Source organism: Onychomys torridus, chromosome 6, assembly GCF_903995425.1.
Source record: "Onychomys torridus chromosome 6, mOncTor1.1, whole genome shotgun sequence".
Classification (NCBI taxonomy): Eukaryota; Metazoa; Chordata; class Mammalia; order Rodentia; family Cricetidae; genus Onychomys; species Onychomys torridus.
In genome coordinates this window covers 72,884,888-72,904,003 of record NC_050448.1, presented here as the reverse complement: position 1 = coordinate 72,904,003, position 19,116 = coordinate 72,884,888, and the positions used below count along the sequence as shown (strand labels likewise).

The window sequence follows — 19,116 nt, the reverse complement described above, 5'->3', positions numbered from 1 at the left end:
AGAGATCCGCCTGGCTCTGCCTCCCAAGTGCGCTACCACCACCTGGCTCTAATCAATATGTATATTGTGTATATGTATGTATATATATATATATATATATATATATATATATATATATATATATATGTATAATTCAGCTATTATTTGGCTTAAAAGGACTTATTGGGCAATGTTATCATTTTTACTATTTTCTACAGAGAAAATATTTTCCAGTTTCAAATAACTCTGGACTTTGGAATTACAACCTGTTTTTATGTTAAAAAAACATTTAAGTAGAAAATGCTGAAGGATCACTGCACTCCATGTAGTATTTATATATCTGTATAAAATAATGATTATAAATGTTGGTTTAAAAAGGTGAAGTACAAATGTGAATTTAACAAGAAGTTGTAGATTCTTTTTAAAAAAAAAAAAGATTTATTTATTTATTATGTATATAGAAGAGGGAGCGTGATCTCATTACAGATGGTTGTAAGCCTCCACTTGGGTGCTGGGAATTGAACTCAGGACCTTTGGAAGAGCAGTCAGTGCTCTTAACCTCTGAGCCATCTTTCCAGCCCAAAGTTGTAGATTTTCAACACTGTACACAAACTTCTTTGTTACAAATAAATATTTATGCTTCTGAAAACAAAAAAAAAGGAAACCCAGTATCGCGCCAGTTGATGCAGTTTCATCAGGATTATTAACACAGTTCCTTTTACTTTGTGTTTCCTGTACTGACACACCAGTGACAGGCCAGCAGCGGAAGTTTATCAGTAATGTGATTGGAGGACACCGATTAAGAAAGGTCTTACACCTTCAGATCCACTCTCCTCACCTCTCAAGCTTTGGCCGGACTCTGGGCTTGCACTTGGATCAATCTCTCAGAGTGGGGTGGGAAACGGAGATCTGGACATTAATTCCTTGGTTTCCTCTGAGAGGTATGTAAGGCTCCTTATGTGCCTTGACAGGACATCTGTGCCATGCACTTTCCTTCTAGGTTCCTGTAACTCCTCTTGGCTTACAGTCCTCTGTACTCAAGAGGGCTGATAGACTGGCCAGTGCTCCCAGAGGTCTCTGTGCTTGACGCTGTACTTCTAAAACGCACGCACACACACCTCTTCCCTTATTGAGACAGAGTCTTGTGTAAGCCTAGCTGGCCTGGAACTGGCTAGCCAGTTGAGGATGATCTTAAAACTTGGAATCCTCTTGCCTTCATTTCCCGAGTGCTGGGAACAGTCATCTGTCACTCTGCTTAATTCACAGCCTTCTTGTAAATAAACTTTAGATTATCCTAATTTGAATGTGCATACACTTTAAAGTTGTTACCTATTCTATGCCAAAAGAAACATTATATTCTGTTTCTCTCTATCCCTCCTTCTCCCCATGGCAGAGGCATGGCGCTGCAGGCTGCAGGCGGGAACCAGCTCACAGATCTCTGACATCCCACATACTGGACAGTGTGCTGGTATTACAGAGGCTGGTCTAGTTCATTCTTCCTTCTGATGTGAGCCAGTCCCCAGCTCTTGGGCTGCTTGACTGAGGGAGACAATTCACTTCCTTTCCTTTCATGGTCATGGGCCAGTGTCCAGTCTTATCAGGAGCCCTGCACAACTAAGGGAAGGCTGCAAGGCTTACAGGTGCAGGGGTGGGACGAGATCAGTAGATTGGTGACCTTTGTTCTAGATCCATGGAAGCAAAGTATCCTCCGAGCAAGATTCAGTAGCATACAAGTTTTCAAAAGGCAACCCCAGCTGAGATAAACACCCTGTGGGAGTCACTCTTAGGCGCTTGTTAATACAAAACCCACATGGAGGCCGATGTGTTTCATGTACAATTATAATGCTTGGGGAATAACTGTGAAGACTGGACACCTACTCAACCTGAGTACCTCCCAAGATTTTTAACCAAGTCATTTCAGAAAAAGAACTTATTGTCACTTGTAAATATGCACTCAGGATTTAGAAGTGTGTGTAAAACAATAGAATATGGAAATAAGCTGGATGGTAGGGCTGGCATCTCAACTACACCACCATGTACTCGTGTGCATATGCCTCACTGATTGCCTCTAAAAAAAGTACTTGTTAACACATTTATGCTCAAACATTATGTGATAGTCCTATATATTATATCCTACGCAAAAGTCCATACAAGCCATCAATGTTTAGATAAATGTATCATAGGTTTTTTCTATCCCAATTCCCAATTCTTGCTTCAGCAAACATATTCTCCACTTCACCGGGAGACATTTGATCTGGAGCAGTTGTCTGCTGGCCATTAGCTATGGTTAGGGTGTGCAGGAGTGACTCCATATTATGATGTTTCTGAATGGATGGAAACTTTCCCCTCAGAAGCATTTATTTATGATCAAACTAGATGAAAAAATAAAAGAACTCGAGTACCAGGCTTTTTAAGATTCGGGAAGAAGAAAAGAGGGTTTTTCTCACCGACTATGACATCACGAGGCAATCACTGTAGAAGGAGCACCAGAGTCAGGAAAGGGCGGAGTATGATTTCACTGAGCCTTGACAAGGAATCTTTTTTTATTTCGTGATAAAAATGTTTCATATAAATTTCATCTTAAACTACTTTTAGAATGAAAAATTTTAAGTAAAAACAGTGTGCACTTTCCTTCTGTTTAGTCAGGAACATGCAGTCATCTTCTGGTTACTGATTTCTCATACAAACAGATATAATGACACTTTTCAGGGAAATGTACACAAGCAAGTTGCCATAGTACCAAAACAGTTATGGGTGGGGGCCTCAGGACATAGGCGCGTGTCCCTCCAAACAGTCCTCCTACATTCAAGGCGCTGGTTCAAGTCTAGGTTCTGAAACCACACGCTAACAGTCGTCACACCTTTGGTTCTTCTCTAGGCAAGGCTTACGAGCAACCACGGTCATCCAAGTGATGCCGGGCTTGTGCTGAAGCTTTCCGCTGCAATCTTTACTCAGTCTCTCTTTCCTTCAATCCCCCCACCGCCACATAAGTCAGAAAACGATGCTTAGAACAAAAAAGAACATTAAAAAAATCCTCAAAGGCATGTGGAGGTCAGAGAAAGGGAGAATTCATAGAAATAAAAATAAATCCAAAACAGGGATCTATGCATGGACTAAAGGATGTGTCCCATAAGAACTGAGCCTCTGATTCCGATCCTATGAGAAAGGGCTTACCCGCCCCCTCCCTTTCCTACACACTACATAGGCCGAGAGTTCAAACATCTAAGAGATGGACCAGATGCTTAACTGGCAGTGTGGGCCTCATCTCTGCAGCCTGTTGTCTGTAATTGCAGCTTTCACACCCCTCCTCCTAAACCCAAAGGATCCACTCTGAGAGATCCTTGAAGGAGAAAGTTTGTTCTCCATTGTGTCTGGGGAAGGGAAGGGCCAGGGGATCACAGACCCAGTGGCTGGATTAGAGGCTGTGGATGTTCCCAGGTAGTGGTACTAGAGCAGGTAGTGGCAGAGAGCTCCACATACACAGGCTCTCCTGACCTGGGACTGACTGATGGGCCCATGGGGACACAGTCACCATTTAGGGCAATAAAATGTCTATACACCATGAAAAGGGCTGGTAGGATGATGTTACCACATGAGAATGAAAACCAAATGACCAAACTTAATCTGCCATAGACCGGGACGGAGCAAATTGCTTTTGTTGATTGAATGAACTTGGATGGGACTAAAAATCCCCACTTGTTTATAGACCGCCATGGTAACAGACACAGAGTTAATACAGGGGGTCACAAACTGACGAATGAGTGGGGGGACACTTATTTCAACTATCACAGGAATAAAGACTATTATTATTATTATTATTATTATTAAAACAACAAAAAACCCTAAAACAAACAAACAACCCCTCCCCGCAAGGTGATCCACCTACTAATATACACAAACGCTCCAGCAGAACTCATCTTCCTTGTGTCATGGGCATCACGGCACCAGGGAGAAGTGACGGGGTGGCCACAGGGCCAATTCTGAACCGACTGAGGGGGAAGATGGAGAAAACTACCATCCTGGTTTTACAACTGACAACAGGAAGCCACTGAGACCCCCCCACAGGAAGCATGTTTGGATGAGGTACCATCTTAATATGAACACAAGGACAATGCGGAACAGGTCTCAGCCAGCGTCAGCTGGAGGTGACTAGGGAAGGAAGAGAACGCAGCAGACATGAGCACAGGCTGCTTCACCAGGTGTGCTCAGGAGACCGTCCATTCCCCACTTCCACAACAGGAACACAGATTCCATGTCCTTGCGGAGAAGCCACTGTGTGCACCAGTCACTCAGATCACACAGTGTGGAGGGAATCCGATAAACCAGCCTTGGACCGGAAAGAAAACTGGTCCTAAGGAAGGTGACAGTCCCGGGGTCCCCTGAGCCTCAGGCAAGTTCGGTCTAAGGAGCAAGTGCAGCAGCCAAGAGTCCCTTCATCTGCTGGGTCAACGAGTCCTAAGATTTGGGGGTAAATGTACTTCACAGTGGCAGTCAATGGAAGGCCTGTGGTGGGCGATTGCTTCTTGGGCGAGTTAGCTTATGTCTTGGTCATTCCAACCTTCTCCCACCTTTCCCAGTTTTACTACAAGATGGGACAGTCATAGTACCTAGGCCTCGTAGAGTACACTTTTATACTGACAGGCCAACAGACTGAAGAACAACTGAGATCCCCCCTCCCCCCGTGAGTGTATATGGGCCCCACACCCACCCGAGGGGGAGAGAATTAAGGTGCAGGTTCAGAAGGGGTCTCCTACCCCCCCCCCCCCAGTATTTCGCGTTCTCCTTCCTTTTAGGAATGAAACATGAAGACTGCAGAGTGTGTGTTTTCCATAGAAGCATACTTCAAAGGCCAAGGCTGAGAACCATGACCAGAGTAAACCCTGTGAGGCTCCTCTGGGGTGCTGGGCACGTGGGAACAAGAGGCGGAAGTTGTTCTCCAAGGCAGGGATGATGAAAAGCACAGAAGTCTTGCCTATTACGTGCTGATGATCAACCATGGACAGGTGCAGACAGGAGAGCACCAGGTGAAGTCAAGGCCATTTCCAGGGTTGAGAAGGTAAGACAGGCCGACCTGGGTAGAATCCCAGGTACAATTCCAAGTCCGACTCTCAGGCAGAATCTTCTCCTGGATACAGAAGACCCCAGGGCTCAAAATGATGTTCAAGCTCCAAGAATGTCTGGGCTATAAAAGGCGTCCATTGTACTCTCCAAAAAGAAGAGAGCGAGCCTCAAGGTCTGTGTTCGTCTTGCATCTCCATGAACTCGCCTGATGGTCAAAGGTTAATAGGGGCCGAGTCCTCCCCCGAAAACTGCAGGTATTCAGAGAAGATGAAAATAATGATTCTCTGGCTTGTCGGAAAGTCGAGAGCATCTTCTCTCCTGCCTCCAAAAGCTGTTACAGAGGTTTCTTCATTTCTCATCAGATAACCTGCCTTTGTTCCTCAGCAGCACGTGGGATAGGCACTTCCATCTCTATGCCCGAGGCAGACTCTTCACGCATAAACCTGCATGTTGCTGTGTGGTGGCTCAGACATGTGTGTTCCAGGTCCCCGCTGACCTCCTCCTCCACCTCCGGGTGTAGGGCTGGTGGTCACGTCTGACCAGTCAGAAGCGGAATGGGGTGAAGAGCTAGACCACTGGTCAGGAGACTCTGGGGATGGTGTCAGGTAGGGATGCTCACCCTGGAGGTGACCTCCGTGACTGGGGGTTCGCTCAGAAGCATTTGAGGAAGCGTAGCTGTGCTGGGAAGGGGGTGTGGGGTACTTCCCCACGGAGGCTGGGAATGGATGATAGGTTGGGACAATGGTCTGAGCTACCTGCCCCTCCTGCTGGGGCATCATGGTAGGTGGGAAAGCCACACTGGGCAAGCGGGCCATCTCTGGGATCTGGTACATAGCAGGCAAGGGGCCTGAGACAGCTGGAGGGCAGTTGGACTGCGTCTGGGGAGCTCCAGCTGCCTGGGCAATGCTACCTTTTGGGATGAGCTGGAAAGTCACAATGGGGGGCAAGGGCTCCCGCTGGGTGGGGATGTGCTTCCCCTCTGGTGGTCTGCTCTGGGGAGCTATGCCAGGGTGGGCTCCCTCAGCCGGAGCCAGGACCATGCCAAACATTTCGTTGTACTGGGTCTCATTCACCTCCACGCGGTTCATCCAGTCTGCCGGGACAGTAACTGGATGTAACCTGCCCAAGCTCCCTGCACTGCCACTGCCTGGGGGGACGATGTGGTGGTGGGACAGCAGCTGGCTGACAGAGGGAAGCACGGTGCTGGCCGCAGGAGCCAAAGGCTGCATTTCATGAAGGTTAGAGAAAGACAGTGCATGTTGGGCATGCACAGGGGCCGCTGGGGCAGCAGCGGCCAGCAGAGGTGTGGGCGAGGCCTGTAAGATTCCAGGGGATGTAATCATGGGAGAGGATGTGGCATCAGAAACATATGTGTGTGGAGACTCGAGAGAATCAACAGGGGATAAAGTCACCGAGCTCTCGGACAGCTGGACCTTCTCACTCAGAGACTTCTTCCTCCTGTTCCCCTTGCCGTCCTTGGCCTCCTTGGCAAGGTTAGGCAGGCTCGTGGGCATGGCGCTCTTGGTGTTGGGCCGTCTAGCCTTCTTACCCATCGGGGTGTGCTTCAAACTGAGGAAAGACCTATTGGGCCCACAAAGGACAGGTGACAGAGCGGATGTCAGTACAGTCCCTGGAGGGCTTGGAGTCACGTTATACTCGTCCAGGAGGCGAACGATGTCATGGTGCATGCGATCCCGAGCCACATCCCGGGGAAGGCGGTCCATGTGGTCTGTGATGTCCCGATTGGCAAAATGGTCTAACAGGATCTTGGCTGCTTCATAACTTCCCTCCCGGGCGGCAAGGAACAATGGTGTCTCCTCCTGGAGAAACACCCAAGAACACATTTTAACACCCAGAGAACATAAGAGTGTTTCTACCTTTATTCCTTTATCTCTTTATATGTGTTCTCTAAGTGCTCCCCTAGGAAATGTTAATGCTGTGGCCATCCAGCACATCTTCCTACGTACTGAATGTATATTTGTGATTTCCACAGAGATCGCATTTCTTCCCAAGGACTCACTGCGCTCTCAAGAGCACCATCTTCTTACACAGGAATCCGTGAAATAACGCAGGCCTCCGAGCCAGAGATTCACTTGAGAGAGCCAAGCTTATCGACATGAAGTGCTGAGAGGGAATCAGTTACAGATAAGAAAAGAGGAGGAGACAGCAAAGAATGCAAGGAATTCAGAACACGGGGGTGGTGGGGGAGAGGACGGGAAAGAACGAACTGAAATAAAGGAAAAGCAGCAAATGAAAGAGGAATAGAGGGACCCCGCAGGCAGCTCACACAGGAGTGCACCCTGGTACCTAAGGACAGAAAAACAGAACTGTGCACAGAGAAAGGGAAGAAAGTGAGACATGGTGGTGAGCGTGAACAAGAGTGTCCCTGAGCAGACAGACTGCTGAAGGAGAAAGGCAGGAGGGTCACACCAAGTTGTGTTCAGGACAGCGTGATGACTGAGCACTCAACAGGCAGGGGCTCCATCCCAATACGCCCCTTATTCTCCTTCTGGGTCTCTGGACCTGGCTACACCAAAGAGCTTCCCCATGCGGTCTCCTAAAGAAGACCTGCTAAGAGCATCGTCAGGCTCTGAGCTTACCTTGTTGTCCTGCATGTCTCGGTTGGCCCCGTTCTTCAACAGCAGAAGAGTGGCCTCCACATTATTGACAGCCGCTGCCCAGTGGAGGGCGGATTTCCCTGCAGGGGGGACAGTTTATAAGGACACAGAAGGGCAGAATGGCACCGAGCAAAGCATTGTGGGTTTTCTTCTTAAGCAAAGCTTGAACTCCCTGGGGAGCAGCAGGAAGTCAGTGGCTGAGGGAGCTCACAGGACAGCACGGTTATATTTTCCTTTCCTTGTGTTCTCAGAATATTCCAGAACAGGCTGGGAGCCTCTAGACAAAAGGATCCCTGGTGTGTAAAATGCATGTCTTCCACACGCACAGCCTTCACATACTGAAGACAGCAAACATTTTATTTTACGCCAAGTGCATATTTAGCACATCTCACAACCACCCCCCTCGTGAATCCACTCTCATATTGAAAGTGGTTACGGCAAGGAACCTACGCAGGCAAACTTTTCATGAACATTCTTTGAGGTTCAAAAACCCTCATACAAAACAACCCCAAACTTCTCATCCAGTCTAGGGGCTCCTACTGCCTCGGCTTTCTGGACCCAACATACTGAGGGAAGATTGTATGAACGATGGGGAAGAGAATGAGACTCTCCAATGGATTCAGATCTGAGGAAGTTCTCTCGGGGGTATGTGACAATTCTCTTGCTTAGGGACGTGCTTTGCAGACAAGAACCCAAAGCTCTGTCCTACCATGATCATCCACGGCATTCACATCTGCTTGGCAATTGATCAGTTCTGCGACCATTCCTTCCACAGCCAGGCGGGCGGCCAGGATCAGGGGCGTGGTCCCGTCATTCATCCGGGCATCTAGGTCAGTTACTCGGTTGCGGATCAGAATCTGGAAGAGAGGCAGAGACAAGGGTCCCTTAGATGAAGAAAAAGAATGAAACGAAAGCATTCCAACCGTGGCTACCCTGGGTGTTCCTAGAGGGCAGGAAAAATTGTACTATCTTCTTGCCCTAGACTCTAATAGCTAATCATTACATGGTTGCTGAATACACGGATGAACCACTGATAGATGATCAGGACATACTGGCCCATCAGGATGATGTTCTGCTTTCTAAGGAAAGGGAAATATGTGTGTTGTGGCAAGAGGAGGGTATCACAACTTCGATCATGTGTACAGCTTGAGGTCATCCAGAACATTTCCAATGTCCTCCTCATCAGGTTAAAATAATGGAGTATCAAGGAATACACTGTCAACTGACGTCAGTGATCAGCTGTACGCCCACAGACAGGCAGAGCTAGCTATACAGAGAGGAAACACTAAAGGATCTGGACCAGCTACTGCCCCCATCTGACCTGTGCATCTGTGAGGCATCTTTGTGCATCAAAACATTGCTGAAGAAGATTCAGAACCCTGCTGCTGACTGAATCACTCTCTGGCTAGCCAAAGTGGGTCAGCTGGCTTTCCTCCCTCTTCTGTCAAGCATAACTAATTTCTCAACGACTTCTGGATGAATTCAATGAGGCAGTGTTTTAGTAAAGCTGAAACTTCCCAGGCCCGTGAAAGCTATCTTATTTAGCGTGTGCTCAGGCATGTCTGTGCTATGGTACCCATGTGGAGGTCGGAGGACAACCCGCAGGAATCCAGGCAGTTCTCTCATTTTACTCTGTGGACCCTGGGGACTGAACTCAGGTTCTCAGGGCTGGTGGCAAAAGCTCTGCGGCAATGTGAATGTGATGTCCCCAGTAAGTCTTGGGGAGGGGGCATTTGATTATTTGGTCCCCAGTTGGATTAGGAGGTGTAGCCTCGCTGGAGGAAGTATGTCACGGGGGCACGCTTTGAAAAAGACTTGCATCATCCCCAATTGCTCTCCACCTCCTGTCTGCAGCTCAAGGTGTGAGCTCTCTGCTGTTCCTGGCACCATGCCTCCACTCCACCATGGTGGACTCTAATCCTCTGGCAGCATAGACCCCATTAAAGTCTTTCTATTATGAGTTGCCTTGGACATGGCGCTCTATCTATCACAGCATAGGGAAGGAGCCACGATGAGCCTTTACCCCCGAGCCGCCTCATCCTTCACATTCAAACCAACTCTTAAGCTCCTCACCTGGAAGACGCCTTGGGCATCCGCTGCAACTGCCGCATGAAGGGGGCAGCGGCCCATGTTGTCCTGGGCATTGGCGTCTGCACCAGCATCCAGGAGTCGTTTGGCAGCGTCAGCCCTCGAATATCGGGCCGCGAGGTGCAGGGCCATCTCACCGGTCCGGTCTGTCTGCGCCTGAAGGCTGGCACCCTGGTAGACCAAGTCCGTGATGATGCTGGCAGAAGAGTCCTCCGCATCCTCATCCTCATCGCTCAGATCTGAGCTGCCTCCTCGGAGAGACGCCAGCATCAAAGGGGTACACCCATCTGCAGGAAGGGAAAGTTCCAAACATGTCCAAAGCAAAGGAAATGAACCCACGACTGGAATTGTTCCGCTGAACACCATCACGCCATGGGAAGGGAATTCCCTGTGCTCGGAGTAACGATGATGGGCTGGACGTGGCAGTGCTGGGCACGTGAAGAGTGTGGGAAAATAGCAGCCTTCAGATCTGGGGGCTCTTCCTTACCCTGAACAAGCTTTCCTGCTCGAGTTCCGGTGGGATGATGATGTCTTAAACTAGACAACGTTTAGATAGATAATATAAGCCTCTATGGCCAAGACAGGAACTAAATGAGTTCTCCACGCTCTATCGTGGGGTACTGTGGTGGTCTGAAGAGGAATGGCCCCCACAGACGCCTATGTTGGAATGCTTGGTTACTGAGGTGGCACCATTTCAGAAGGACTCGGGGGTGTGCTCTTGTTGGAGGAGGGGTGTCTCTGATCTGTGACTGTCTCTCTCTCCCACCTGCCTGTCAGGATGTAGCTCTTTACTGCTTCGTTTTGGTCACAGGGCCTCTTCACAGCAACAGACCAGTGACTAAGATGGATACTATTTTTCTATCCCCCTAAAATCGAACTCATTTAATTAGTCTGCTTGTTCTCAGTATGTTGTATGTGAAGCACTGCAAAATCCTTCCCTTTCTTTGAAATCTACATTTTTAATTAAAAAAAATTAAGGATCTATTTATTTAATGTGTATGAGTGTCTTGCCTACATGTATTTCTGCACCATGGTGTTGGATCCTCTGGAACTGGAGTTCCAGATGGTTGTGAACTGCCATATGGGTGCTGAGAACTGAATCCAGGTCCTCTGTAAGGCAAAAAGTGCTCTTAACCCCTGAGCCTGGGTTTCCAGACCATAAATTAAAAATACTTAAATATTTATTTATCTTGTTGTATGTATATGGTGTGTACACATGCACATGTGCCATAGCACATAAATACTGTATGAGAATGGTGTGTGTGTGTGTGTGTGTGTGTGTGTGTGTGTGTGTGTGCATATGTTGTAACACGTATGTGGAGGCCAGCGGACAACTCTGTTCGACTTCTACATGGATTCCGAGTCACACGGATTCATTATCCCCAGGTTCAGAATCTCTCCATGGCTGTATTTCTCACACACATCTCCTCAAGCTCACTTAGCGCCTGTGCAGTTGGCGGGAGCGCCTGGCCAGGTGGAGAAATGCTGAACAACCGTGCAGAACTAGAGAGGGTGAGGCCCGGTCCTTACCTGGGCCTCGGACATTCACATCTAGCACAGCCACCTCCTGCTCGGCCTGAGGAGGAGTGAGTGCCAGCGACGGAGTCCGGCGGATGTCGGCAGCTTCCAGGTGCTGCTGTGTCCACGGGCGTCGATCAATGGGGTCATCTTCTGAGAGCAAAGCCTCATCTTCAGTCTGGATAAGGAAGATAGTTTTCCCTCATTAACCTGAGCCCTCCAGAAGCTGCTGATGGGGGCTGAGGGGTGGCAGTCTCCCCCATCTCTTTTAACCTCCACTCTGTGTTTCCTTTCTTCCCATTCTAATGGTCTCTGTCACTAACAAGGAATATTAAATACAAAGAGGTTTTAAGAAACCACCATAAAGTAGCAGGCTTTTGGATCTGAATCCGGTTCTGACTGGCTCGAACAATGATTTTTGTTGTTGTTACTTCTTTCATTTTTTTGAGATTATAATGACATCATTTCTCCCTTCTCCTTCCTCCCTCCTACCCTCCTGTATACCCCTCCTTGCTGTCTTTCAAAGTCAGGCCTCTTTTTTCATTAACTCTTGCTGAATGCATACACATCCCTAAATGTAATCTTTTCAGCTTGTATAATGTTACCTGTACATGTTTTCAGGGTGACAAGAGCATTGTTTTCATTTGTTTATTTTGCTTAGTTTTAGAGGTAGCTCAGGCTGGCTTCAAACTTGAAATTCCCCTGCCTCAGCCTCTAGAATGCTGGGACCACAACACCTGGTTAAGGCAATGCTCTTAACCATCATGCTCAGTTACCTCCCTGGAAGTTAATGGTCTTGGCTTTCCTTACTGGATAATCTCATCTCTTCTTATAGAAGTGCCAGAGATGTATCCATAAAGGGAACCGTGAGCACTCACATACCAGTCCTGACTCAACGAACATGAGCAGGACATCCGGGCCAGAAAGCAGGCTGGCTTTACTGTTCTACACGGTCTCCCTGAGGAATATGCATGGGCAACTAACACTGTCAATACTCCAAAGGTGCCTGCTCCTCATGAGGGTCTAGGAAAGCCACTGTCTGGGCAGAAGATAAACTTGGAATGTGGTTCCAGGATGGCTAGCAAGAGGGCTTTGCTAGAACAGCTTACCTTGGCTTTCTTTGGCTGGGGTCCTTCATCATCAACCCAGTGTTCACTTGTCCCAGAGCCAATCAGGTTAGCCTCTGACACTTGCACTGAGAGATTTCTGATGATTATTCAGAGGGAAAAAAAAAACAGAAGTTAGAGCTGAGCAAATGTAGCAGCTTTCAACATTTTGCCAGCATACTCCCAGACTATTCTCCGACATGGCCCAACAGGACAGGATGCACAGTACTTTCTAAAAATCACTATTTTTTTTTATTAAATTATGTGAGTATATCTGGGTGTATATCTGAGAATGTGAGTTCAGGTGTTTGGCAGAAGCCAAAGGGGGTCAGCTCCCTCTGAAGCTGGAGTTACAGGGGCTGTAAACTACCCAACGAGGGTGCTGGGAACTGAACCCGGGTCAGTTCGCATTCTTGACTCCTGAGGTGTCTCTCCAGCTCCTGTAATCGCATTACACACTCCAAGGACAACTTGAAGTCGGTTCTGTCCTCCCACCACATGGGTACTGGGGACCCAACACAGGTCATCAGGCTTGGCGGTGGGCACTTTGCCCCACTGAGTCCTCTCAGCAGCCATGATGAGCAACAGTCAGTCAGTGTGACAGTTCTGAGCATCCACCCTTTCTTGGCTCACCAACGACAAAAGTGTTCTCCAACTCAGACTCTGAGCACCACCGGGACATGTATGTATGCCCAGTAAAGAGGCAGCTGTGCTCAGAGACTTGGACAAGCCATGAGGAGTCATGGTCAGGGTGACTGACTAAAGGCAGAGTCTAGAGTTTGAAATTATGACTCGGTAAGATACGTCTATTTGCTCATCTGGGCTTATCCCTGTGAAGAGTGGCTTATTGGAAAACCCTCTTACTTCAGCCCCACGGCATCCTGCCCCACGGGTTCTCGGCGCTTGTGATTGCTGGAGTCGCGGCGGAGGGTGAAGCCCTCAGGCAGCCAGAGGAAGCCGTGTTTGCGCTTTCTTTTGGCCATGACCACCCCCAGCAGGGCGATGAAGAGGATAATGACAACAGCAACCGCAAGGAGGTAGAGAAGCTGGGCGCCTCTCGGGGCCTCGAGTTCGCCTGGAAGTTCAGAGAGAGGGACAGTGCTGTAGAGACACCAACCTCTTAGTGTCAGCGAGGGTAAGCCCCGAAGGGGTCCTTTCCCAGCCTTTCCCCTTCAAACCCAATGCTACTCACTGACGACAGACACCAGAGGGTAGGACAAGGTGCCTTGGATGGCATGAGAAGCCAGGAGGGCCGCCGCTGCGTCTGTGTTCTTGAAGCACTGGTCTGAATCTTGGACGCACTGTCGGTTGTCAATTTCCAGAAACACCTTAGAGCTTTGGGATGACAAGGAAGAGAGGGGAAGGGGGAATGATGGGAAGGAATGAAGGGTCAGGTGGGGCAGGGTCAGTTAGAAAGGCTCCTGTGGCCCCCGCTTCCCTCCTTCCGCATCCACCTTTCCACCCCTGCGAGAACAGACTCAGGCACGAGGACCCTTCAGATGCTGGACATGGATTCCCACCTAGGCGGGCTCACATCCCAGTCTGGCTGACAAGCCTGCTGATGGGGTGACACAGAGCAAACAGCTGGGGAACAGCTGGCCTGCAGAGCTCCCCTCTCATGGGTTCTCGTGATCTCACCCTCCCCCGGCCCCACCTGCGCAGCGGCACTTAGCCTTCACTAAAAATACGCCTCTGTATGTCTGTATGTCTGGGCCCACATCCTCCTGAGAGTCTGCACTCACAGCAAGCAGGAGGGCTAAACATCACTGAATGTCAGCAAACAGTGGGGCATGAACAGCAGAACAACTGAGGACTACGGCTCGTGTCGAGCACATAAATGGAGGGTCTTGAAGAGGAGGCAATAATGAATTCGAATGGCGCATCATGAAGAAAGGCCCTGAGCAACTCCGGAAAAAGACTATGACTCCCAGCCCTTAAGAAGTCCTTCCCAACACCTGCCTTCTACTTGCTCTAGCCTATCCTTTAGGACCCCTCAGCCGAGGCAGATCTTTATCCTTACACCTAAGTGGCTAGGACGTTTGTCTTAAATGGAGGAGCATCTGATTTAAACCGTTTTGGCGGGCTGACACTTGTGCTATTGACTCAAAGTGCTCAGCTTCATGAACCACTTGGAAGCACCACCCTTGGGGCATTTCAAAGTTCAGAAACTCAAACCTACCCTACCATCTCCTGCTCCTGCTCCTCAGGAAGAGACCTGCGTGACATCCTCGGCTTCTTCAAGGCAGCTGCTTTGTCCCCATAGTAGGGGTACACCATGAGAGCACCCTGAGAGTCTCGCTTAATGCGCAAGTTGGTGTGGAGCAGGGTGCCCAGTGCCCTCAAGAAGCTGCGAGCATCCTGCAGCAGCTGTTCCGGGGGCAGGAGCACCACGATGACCAGGGTGCCCTCTGCCAGGTTCTCAGGCTGGTCCGCCGCGCAGTCCAGCCCGTCCCAGCCACACTCCTCCGTGTTACATCCCTGGTCGCAGCGGTTGTCTTTGAAGTGGTCTGCACAGTATTTGTCATACCTGGTCAGGGGAGAGAGACCAAGGAAAGGGGCTCAGCACACAGCGGGGCTTCACCTAGCTTTCCATCGGGGCTGACTGCAGACTTTCCTACCCATCTTTTCCAGCTCCTTTTCAGGACTCCCTACACCCAGAGAACCTTTCCATAAATCACGTATCCCAACACTGTGGGCAACACAGCTGAGTCACCCAACATCACCCTGTGCCTCCTGGATGAGGAATAGTACTATACCCGTCCTGTGTGTGTTTCGTGGGTCCCACTCAGCCAATAATACTAGGAGCAGAATTTTCGCTGAGATTGGATATCTGAAGCCAAACTCAACTTGGCTCAGGCTTCCCTCTACCTCATGAACTCAGTAAGGCAGCGAAGGGTTCTAGAAGTAAAAGGTATCCCAGCTTGCTCCAGACCCTGAATTATCTCAGAGGATATCTCAGCTATTCAGAGGAGTGTGCCAATCTGGTCTGTTCGTTCTCATGCAGGAGTGAGAATTACAGATGGTAAGTAAGGGACAGGCAGACGTTCATACAAGATACGAGATCTAGCTCATCTACCCTCCTTCAATTGTCAAGAGAAATCTGGGGAGGGGGGCGCAGGCTGTAATCTCAGCACTGGAGAGCAGACGGAAGAGGATCAGGAGTTTAAGACTCAGGAATTTAAAGCCAGCCTGTGCTGCATGGGACCCTGCCTCAAACACAAACAAACACACACACACACACACACACACACACACACACACACACACACACGCATGTATGCACACATACACACAACTGCCCCCGAACTATCAGGCAAAGGGCCACACTAGCCCATTGCTATTTGTACCCCTTGGTAGAACTTGCCATCTGCTCAACAGAGCAGACGTTTCACACAGCTATGTATGTGACCTTCCACTGACAATACCTATGCCTCACAAAGCTGTGGGGAATCACTTGGGGTTAAGTGCAGTGAGTAACAGGAAAGTTACCATATAGACCATTTCTGCAACACTGGCGAGCAGGAGACCTAAGAGGCCCGAGCGTATGTCCCCTACTCAGATGGAGACACTAGTCTGAAGGAGAAGGAACGAGCAAAGGGAGAGCGGTACAGACCTGTCCATCCATCCTGCGGCAGGCTAGGCTGGAGGCTGCCCGAGAGGGTATTTCCCCCAGGAGGTCGCAAGAGCAGCAGGTGAGAAGGCAGAGAGAGGCGGAGAGAGGGGATGGTTAGGCAGTGAGCAGTCCCGGCCCTCTGTCAGCAAGGACAAACAGGCAGCGTGCGATGGGGCAGGGCTGGCACCATCTGAACGGCAGAGGCGGCTGGGGCCGCAGCACTGGAGTGGTTAGGAGGGAGGACAGGAGGCTGAGTGTGTTAGTGGCGGCCCCCCTCGGCGGCTGAAGGCCCCGGGCTCTTACTTGCACGTCTGGCTACTCCTCTGGCATTCAAAGTTGTCGAACAGGCACTCTGCGGTGTTGCACAGTTCATCACACTGGTTGTTGATGTACTCCCAGCAGCGAAGCGAGGAGGTGCAGTTGGCCCAGGGGTCCTCCATGGTGAGGGAACAGTCGCCTCCATCCCACTGGCAGGCGTGACTGTTGCAGGCCTCGTCACAGATGCCGTCCCGAGCCTTGTCAGCGCAGTACTGACTCAGACAGGTAGCGGGAGGGGTGCTGGTGGGCATGGTGTAGAGCTCGCAGTGGCTGCCCCAGAACGGTGGAGAGCAGCGGCAAGAATAATAAGGAGGCTGATGCTGAGCATGGCAGGTACCGCCGTGCTGGCAGGGGCTACTGGCACACCCTGGCTCACAGTCCTTGGGGTTGGGGCAGAAGCAGCGGGGTCCCGAGGCAGTGTGTACACACCGCTCCCCTCTCCGACACTTCACTTGCCCACAGCTGCTCTGGCACCTTGCCCCGGAGAACCCCTGTAAGAAGTGGTAAAGAAAGGAGGATGGCAGGTGGATTTAAGAGCTCACCCCACTCTCCCCTGCACTCCTGGGGAGATAAAGACTGGGCGTGTTGATTAAGATGTTCTAGAAACAACCTCTTCAAATCAGCCAACAGGTGAGGGCTGATGGCCCCATGGGACCAGGGTGGCATGCTCCCACTTTCAGGTCGTTATGAGACAGGTGTCCTCTAAGGTGTCACACAACACTCTCTGTGTAGGGCAACTCCCAGCCTTTGGCAGCAGCAAGGGTGTCCGCACAGAGGAAGGTTAAAATTACGCTTCCTTCTAGTTTGAGAAGGGACTTACTCTCCAGGGGTCGCTGCTAAAGAATTGAGCCGCCCAGCGCTCCACCCAGCACGCGCAGGGAGGCCGCAGCAAGCACAAGACTGGGCAGCCAGGGCACTGGCACTGGGCCCACTCAAGGGGTCATCACCCCACGGTGGTTTCCCTCAACGCTCTGAAGGCTGACAGGCCCGATGGGGAACTGAATACAGGAAAGACCCAGACCCGGCACTAACACCCTAGCACCTTCTGGAGGGCTCGGAAATGTGGGCTTCGCCTCAGCTCCAGAGAGCATAGGGAAGAGGGGCGTGCCTTACATCAGCAGCAGGCCACTTACTGGGGGGCAATGACAAATGAAGCCATCGGGCATGTTGGTAGCCACTGCGCAAGTCCCTCCATTCAGGCAAGGCTTCTGGGGACACACATCCAGGAAGGTCTCACAGTGACGGCCTTAGGACGGAAAATGAGCAGCAGTGTTAAAAGGCACAGGTATTAACTTGGAGACACTAAAGGCCACCCTACTGGGATGGGGAGCAGCCTCAGACGAAGCAAGAGGAGGCACAGGCCAGTTCTAAGCCGACGGGAGTTTGAGGGGACCCTCAGTGGACCTCCTAGCAAAGGGTCCATGACTGCTCAGACCAGTCCCTTGACTGTCTTGCTAAGACAGCAAGCACACAGGGCTCTCCACCCCAGATAGACCCCAAAGGGACAGACAGAAAAGTGACACAAATGCCAATAAAAACAAAAATTTAGCCCCCCTCAGACAAAGGGAAGGTACACCTCAGCCTCGGACACACTCACATTGAAGGCGAGGGAGAGTGCTAAGGGCATTTTGCTCACTTCACAGAAGCAGCGTCATCTGGCTGCACCTAACCGGGGAGGGTGGCTTACAGAGAAGTCTCCTCTCTTCTTGGCTACTTTGCCTTTGTGTGGCCTGACTGAACTGCCTGAAAATACATCTGAATTTTCTGGGAGCTCATGCCCTCTAGGTCCGGCTCTGAGCCACAGGGCACCTGTGGGCTGCTAGCTCCCTGACGGACTGATGGGGGGCGGGGGGACTGGAATCAGGGAGGGGATGTGGGGCACAGCTGGGGTCTCTTGGCAAACAGCAGGGAAAGGCCCCCATCTGCTCTGTGGTCTTTTGGAAGTTAAACAAAACTTAAACAGTAGTACTTGTGTCTTTCCAAATGCGGAAGTGGACACTGAGGGAGAATAGCCAGTGCATGGGCAGAGATCAGCAGCTCCTTGCTGATCATTAGTGGGGACATCCCACACAGTGCAGCTCACCTGTCCCCGTGACATGAGCAGACAGAACTGACCATGGGATACCCACTCAGGTGTCCCCACGCCTCCCCCGCCCCCATCCCACTGCCTTTTCTTCTTTTTGAAGTCCTGGTCAGTGTTTGAGATACCAGCATCCTCAGTGGCCATGACTGTGGGGAATGAGAGGCTCTCACCAGTGAAGGCGCTTCGGCAGACACACAGGTAGTCGTTGGTGAGCTGAATGCAGTCCAGGCTGCCCTCCGAGCTGCAGGGATTGGACAGGCATTCATTGATGTCCCCCTCACACCGCTCCCCAGCAAAGCCAGGCAAACAGTGACAACTGTAGCCTCCGATCCGGTCCACACACTGGCCACCATTCAGGCAGTGGGGGCCCCCAGCACAGTCATCCATGTTCTCTTCACAAAGCAGGCCTATGGGAGGGAAGAAAGACACAGAATTACGAAAACCTCTTGAACCCACCTTTAGCAAGGGATAACTGTCCTTGTGGGGCTTTAAAAATTAACTAGGTTATATTCCTCAGTCCACAGTGGGACCTCTTAAGTTGGGCAAGACAAAAAATACTCATAGTCCTTGCCAGCTGCCCCTTCCTGTGAGCACCATGAGATGTGCACACTGAGGCTCCACGAGTTCCCTCTCCACTGGATCCTGAGCAGGAGAATGAATGTCTCATCTCAAGAGCATGGGCACTAAAGCTCAGGAGGCACTCTGTGAGGTTTTTATCATTCATCAACTCCA

At 50.3% G+C, this 19,116-nt stretch overlaps 1 protein-coding gene across 1 annotated transcript in view; it reads right to left on the bottom strand.

Moving 5' to 3' along the window:
- Window positions 1–2,489: 2,489 nt before the first annotated feature.
- The window catches only part of Notch2 (notch receptor 2), a 135,550-nt gene continuing 118,923 nt past the window's right edge, over window positions 2,490–19,116 (bottom strand). Inside the window, exons 23-34 of the mRNA XM_036189741.1 lie at window positions 18,555–18,791; window positions 17,435–17,547; window positions 16,287–16,792; window positions 14,550–14,897; window positions 13,563–13,705; window positions 13,235–13,445; window positions 12,374–12,470; window positions 11,277–11,442; window positions 9,732–10,033; window positions 8,368–8,515; window positions 7,641–7,738; window positions 2,490–6,860 (exon numbers count right to left, since the gene is read on the bottom strand). Of these exons, the coding sequence (XP_036045634.1) occupies window positions 5,472–6,860; window positions 7,641–7,738; window positions 8,368–8,515; window positions 9,732–10,033; window positions 11,277–11,442; window positions 12,374–12,470; window positions 13,235–13,445; window positions 13,563–13,705; window positions 14,550–14,897; window positions 16,287–16,792; window positions 17,435–17,547; window positions 18,555–18,791 (3,758 nt within the window). The 3' untranslated portion in view covers window positions 2,490–5,471. The remainder of the gene's footprint in view (window positions 6,861–7,640; window positions 7,739–8,367; window positions 8,516–9,731; window positions 10,034–11,276; window positions 11,443–12,373; window positions 12,471–13,234; window positions 13,446–13,562; window positions 13,706–14,549; window positions 14,898–16,286; window positions 16,793–17,434; window positions 17,548–18,554; window positions 18,792–19,116) is intronic.